At 29.3% G+C, this 6,255-nt stretch overlaps 2 protein-coding genes across 2 annotated transcripts in view; one reads left to right on the forward strand and one right to left on the reverse strand.

The window, feature by feature from the left end:
* The window catches only part of wnd (Mitogen-activated protein kinase kinase kinase 13 wallenda), an 18,075-nt gene extending 16,065 nt beyond the window's left edge, over nt 1-2,010 (forward strand). Inside the window, exons 9-12 of the mRNA XM_018514455.1 lie at nt 4-241; nt 611-790; nt 1,133-1,331; nt 1,719-2,010. Coding sequence (XP_018369957.1) covers nt 4-241; nt 611-790; nt 1,133-1,331; nt 1,719-1,838 — 737 coding nt within the window. The 3' untranslated portion in view covers nt 1,839-2,010. The remainder of the gene's footprint in view (nt 1-3; nt 242-610; nt 791-1,132; nt 1,332-1,718) is intronic.
* Nucleotides 2,011-4,923: 2,913 nt separating this feature from the next.
* The window catches only part of LOC108765672 (armadillo repeat-containing protein 1), a 2,227-nt gene continuing 895 nt past the window's right edge, over nt 4,924-6,255 (reverse strand). The window contains exons 2-4 of the mRNA XM_018514494.1: nt 5,666-6,001; nt 5,343-5,552; nt 4,924-5,247 (exon numbers count right to left, since the gene is read on the reverse strand). Of these exons, the coding sequence (XP_018369996.1) occupies nt 5,080-5,247; nt 5,343-5,552; nt 5,666-6,001 (714 nt within the window). The 3' untranslated portion in view covers nt 4,924-5,079. The remainder of the gene's footprint in view (nt 5,248-5,342; nt 5,553-5,665; nt 6,002-6,255) is intronic.

Genomic DNA, 6,255 nt, shown 5'->3' on the forward strand with positions numbered 1-6,255 from the left:
AAGTGACGGAATGTTTAAATGGGAATTCAATTTTGCCGGAAACGCACTATCCGATGCAAACTAGTTCATGCTCTAGTCCTGAGCACTTAAATGAAAATAATGCTAATGGAAACGAACGTTTGAAGGATTGTAGCGACGACGACAATCTTGAAACTCTCGGCAGAAAAGTCAGCGAAATTATTAATGCGAATCGTCTTATCATTGACAATGGAAATGGCGATGATGTCATAATCTCCCACAGGTATGGCATAATAATATCCGTGAACACATGTCTTATTTCTGTTGTAAAATTAGTTAATCCTTAAGTATATGGTAAATCGATGGTATTTATACCAACTAGTGATAATATAACATTCAAAGAATATTATAACTTATACTTAAGTCTGAAACAAATACTTAAAAATGTACTTTATATATATATTTGATATATTTATTTATAATTATTTAAACTAGGTTTTTATTAGTTATTTTATTATTCTATCTTTCATTAAGCAGAAATAATTTTTGAAACCAGACTGTTTCAATATTGCATAAAATACATTATGTCATTTAAGGATTAACACATTGATAAATATAATTTAATATTCATTAAATTAATTGAACTTTACAGTAGGAATAAAGAAGATTCGGGCAAATTATCGGGGCACTATGTAGAACAATCCGATATTAAAATACGAGCCTCTTCAGATAATACGGATGATCGCGAAGATGATGCTTGTGAAGAAAGCTGGTCAGATGAAGAGGGAGAAGATCCAAGCTATACTTATAATTATTCCTTAAGACGAAGAAGGTACTCTAATCAATAATGAATACAATATTTTTCCATAAGTATTTTATATTTTATAGCTATATTAAAACATTCAATGTAATAATAGTTTAATTCGTACTTTTTAAAAGTTAATTTTTGAACATTTTACATTTGAAAAAATTAATTTAAATAAGAACTTATATGTATATATCAAATAATATCTTGCCAACATCTTGGAAAAAAATTAGATCTTTTCTGCAAAATTTTATGGTATAGATTTTTCCAAAAATTTTCCGATTTTGTTTATTTTAACAGCTATTTAAATTTTTACGTTTAATAATAAGAAATCGTCTTAAAATATATTTCCTTGAATATATTATATAGTATCGCAAGGAGGCCAATCGGTCCTGGATGCAGATTACGAAGGTCAAAACTAATAACACCCGGGAGAATACAGGGGGCATTAGCTTCTGATGAGGAAAATACTTCCGAATATTCGCATCCTCCGTCCAGTCAGACTTCCACCTTAGAAAGTAATCCGGATGTTCAAAGAGTTCTTCGTAATATACATCATTCCCAAAAAGTAAGTAAAATAATTAAGTAAAGCGAATAATATTTAATTAATAATAAGAGAAAATATAAAGAAATTTTATCACATTATTATGTGGTAATTTGTTTATGACAATGCATAATAATGTAATAAAATTTCTTTATAGAAAAACAATATATCAATTTTACAGAAAATAAAGCATATTTACTAATGTATATAGTAGTACGAGAATTGAACATTTGCAGATTGATATATTATAATATTTAAAAAAATATAAGTAAACATGTCAAGCAGTTTTAAAGTAAATTTTTCACAATTTTTTTTAACATTTCAGTTTTTCGCGGATAGTAATAAAATTTTACAAATATATTTTATACAAAACTAAAATAAAAAAAGCACATACGTTTAATTTAAATATAGAGAAAGGAAATAGACGACGTTTCTGACACATCGAGTCAATCGGAAACGGATGAAGTCAGTGAAGTTACAATTGCATCTCAACCGGCGAATGGATCTATGAAGATGGAAAGCCGAATATAGATTAGTTATTAGTATAATTTTTATATCTGATTTATGATCGGTTTATAAATTAGAGTTACTGCCTGAGTGAAATTCAGTAATCACATCATTTTTCATTCTGTAACTTATGTTGCATATTGTAGATATCTATTCATATATGTACACACACACACCTATATACTGACATACACACACACACACATATATATAGATATATATATATATACTTGCATTCACATATTCATCTTCATATAAAACATCTATACATACATATATTAAAAGGTATATAATATTATTTAGGAAACAAATAATTCAACAAGCAAATAATTCGAGAATTTGAGACTATATTCTTGATTGATTATTAAATTCAAATAGTTTTCGAAAGCATTCTTAATCAATGTTTGATCAGTTGCATACATAAATTGCTACAAAATCAGATTAATATTGCTCAAGTTTATTTGAGTTATACGCAAAATTTTTTGGCATATACAACATGAGTGTAGATGTAGTGTAATTCTCGTTCAACAAATCTAGATACTGCTTCGAAGGATATTATTTCCTATGCAATGATTACATTAATATGATTCGAATTACATTAATGTGATTCGAAATCGCTACATCGAGCTTTTTATGCTTAACACTCATTAAATTTATTATAATAATTGTCATTATATAAATTATAAGCTGTACCCGGTATACTCTGCAGATAAAAGAAAATCATGTATTTAATTCTTCCATGATATCTAATATTTAGCATTCATAATTCTTTTTCTGAATATGCATGTGTACTCTAAGTCACAAATTTAATTTCAAATTCAAACTGTGCATACCCATTGCCATAGAAATAAGTTTTGAAAAATCCAGGCAGTCAACAACTCTTTGAATTCATATATTTCCCTGCTTATGTATGTGTTTATGTTTGACGAAATGGAAAGGCAGCTGTAAATAGTAAGATGCCTTCATAGTTATGAAAGCATCTAGTTAATGATATTATGTACATGCACAGTTTAAATGCATTCTCTTAAAGAAAAGGAATTTAGTAAACCTCTCGAAAAACAGAATAAAATGTACAACGTAATGTTAACAAATTTTATTATGACATAAGTGCCTATGGCAATTTGCATGCATCGACGGTGTCGAAGTGTCTAGTGAAAGTTAGAGAATTGATAATAATACGCAATTTAGTCTTTGAAGCATGTATTGAAAGATGTTGTACCTGTATGATCTTTTATATTTGCAATATATTATGGATACGAAGATGTTAGGCAAAAATCGAAAAGTAAGGAAAAATACAAAAATGCGAAACTTCTTTCCTCGGAAGTTACTATATTTACAATAGGAAGGTACATATTGTGCTATCGTATGTATTTTTCAAAACATATGCTCATACGTAAGAAACTTAATTCTTTTTTTTTACTTCACAGCCAACAAGAGCCAGAGAGCGTAAGTCTATAATGACTATGTACTTATTGATTTCAGCCTAAGCATTTAATGTATAGTTTAAGAAGTGAGTTGTATTGCGCGAAATAGTTAAATAGTGGTGCAGGTTACGCGAGTTTCAAAACGAAGCTCAACAATAGCACTGGACTGCACGCGAACCTCATACTCATTCCGCGAACTACTGGTACTAATAATTATTGTAAGTTCTATCTCTCTGTTCCATACGCATGTGTCTACGAACTATTTCGTTTACTCGATTACAGGAAAGAAATGATGTTTTGCATCCATCTATTGTACCTGCTTTGAAACTCAAATTGCCTTAATGACAATTATATACATCTGTATCTGTAAATATAGACAATACAACGGGAACTTAGCGAATAAGCGTAAAAGATAAAGTAGAATAATGATTTTGATGTGCTCATCTGAACGAAATAATTTACGAGACATATTATAAATAGAGAGAGATGTACTTTGTAGTAATCATACGTATTGTATCCATCATACTTATGCGAGTAGTTGCATAAATTGTTCCTTTTTGTGCAGTGGCAGCTAAAAAACTGACTAGTTCTATTATTATATAATAATAGAAGCAGTACACAAAATTTGTGTTATAAAATAAAGTTGATTTATACAACATTTTATATTTCATATTCTTTGTACAAATCCAACATATATATTGCGTCGCATATAAAGATTGTGTGCATATAAAGTTATGTGAACAGCTGAAATATTCGAAAAGAAGAATATCTTAAATATACCATTTTCGAATAGTTTTTCAATGGCTGCGTTCAGCAGAGAAAGCAGCTTTGCAACTGTTGTAAAATTCTTCAATATGATTGGTTCTTGCTTTTGGTTCCTTATAGATCTAAATGTACAAACCAATCATATTGAAGAATTTTACAACAGTTGCAAAGCTGCTTTCTCTGCTAAACGCAGCCAATGATTCTATACAATTGCTTTAATTTGAGTTAAAATAAATCATGGTATTGTCACACACACACACACACACACACACACACGCGCGCGCGCGCGCGCGCTATTCCGACGATTACTTAAACTTTAAAGAATCACTTGTTTATTTTACAAAGAAATATTCATAAATACATTATCTAAAAATAAACTTATAAACAATTTTCTCGAAATAATTGAAAAAATTAAGTTTTCGAATTCTTTTATTTTATTATTTGATTGCAAAAGCTGCTGAGCTGCATTATGGCTTGAATATAATATCACATATATTTTATATATATTAGATCTTTAGTGCATATGTAGCACACATTGGAATTTATTTATTTACATATTATCATATTAGAAGTCTCTGAGATCGTAATAAAAGATCCGAGTGTGTATACATAATTGGTTTACATGTGCTATATCATTAAATAGAACATGCACAATTGTCAAAATACGAAAAATAAAAAAGTTATTTTGTATACAAATAAAATATGTCTCTTCTTTTTATAAATATAGACTTAAAACTCCGTACATATTAATTTTCAAGATAGATGAAGAGAGTATAAAGTATTATTTATTATAAATCGCAAAAATCAATTTTGATTTTTGCGATTAATGATTTCCCTTTAGTCATTATTAATTATGAACATCTTGATAGAAGTATACAATTCTTAAATAATTACAATTAACTGATTATAGCTAAAAAATATTTCATAAGTCTTTTTCTTTGTTATACATCTATTGAGGTAATGTATCCTATTCACATGAATTGTTTTCACCCCTTCCTTGAAGAGACAGATAAACAATAATTAATTTCAAATAAATAAAACTGTTATTACAATAATCTTTTTTACAGTTAGAAATTCTACCAATAGAATGAACTACTTAGAAACTCTGTGGTAGATTTATATAAAGATGAAGCGCTTTGCTTTAAACCAGTAAATAATGACACAACTCCCTCCTTATCATCTTCTTCTTCCTCCTCGGGCAAGTAATCAGGCAATCCTTCGCTGTCAGTATCGCCTACTTGTATCTGAAAAAGATTCATCATAATCAATACGAAACATACCCGCCTATCATATAAAAACAACTATAAATCACAGATATAGCTGTAATAATAATCCTTACCAACGTTACAAGAAACTCTTGATTAAATTTGTTTTTCATAACCAATCTTGCTTCCATATTGTCAGTATGTGTGTCGATCGCTTCTGCAATCTGTTTAGCGGTGACATAATTCAAAGTGCGCATAGTTACACGTTGATGCTCTACATCAACAACAAGCGAAATAAGACCTTCAATTCTTATTAATATTCCTTCCAACTCGGCTCGGGTCTCCTAATTATTTTGATTATTTTATTATACTCTCCAATGTATAGCTATTTTTATAATTATGTTTTCACATATGATATTAATAAACTAAAATAGATACAATCAATACTATTACTTACTGGTAACAAACCCTGAACATGTAAAACTATTACATGTGTCTTTAACTTTTTGGGCTCTATAACTCGCCTGCAACGACTGCGCAAATTATATATAGGCGGTTTCATACGCTCTATGTCATCTTTGACGTGCTGCGCTCGACCGGCTACCTTTGGTTCATTCAAGCTGTACTTGTTAATAATTGCCTCCAAGGATTCGCGCACACCAAAAGTAGACGTAATGTGTATATAATTGTCTACATTCTTAACAAGTATCTCCAGAATCTCTAGAGCTAAATTAACCACATCTAAATCAGGTACTTCTAAAACGTACGCTATGTACGATAAGACTGTCTTATCCTGAAATAAATAAATCAAATAATGTATTCAATAAACAAAATCTTAATAGTAATTGATAGTAATATTAGCAGTTTGCTAACAGATTTAAGGATAGGACATTAGGGCAAATTGACATAAAGCTGTTCGACTAGCAAAACCTGATTGTGTCGATCATATATAATTTGATAGCAGGTTATATTAGTTTTTGTTATTAATTTGTTATAATACGCTACCACTCAAAATTTTGTCTATTTTATCTTCCTCAATTAAATGGG

The sequence above is a fragment of the Trachymyrmex cornetzi genome, unplaced genomic scaffold (assembly GCF_001594075.2).
Source record: "Trachymyrmex cornetzi isolate Tcor2-1 unplaced genomic scaffold, Tcor1.1 scaffold509, whole genome shotgun sequence".
Lineage (NCBI taxonomy): Eukaryota > Metazoa > Arthropoda > Insecta > Hymenoptera > Formicidae > Trachymyrmex > Trachymyrmex cornetzi.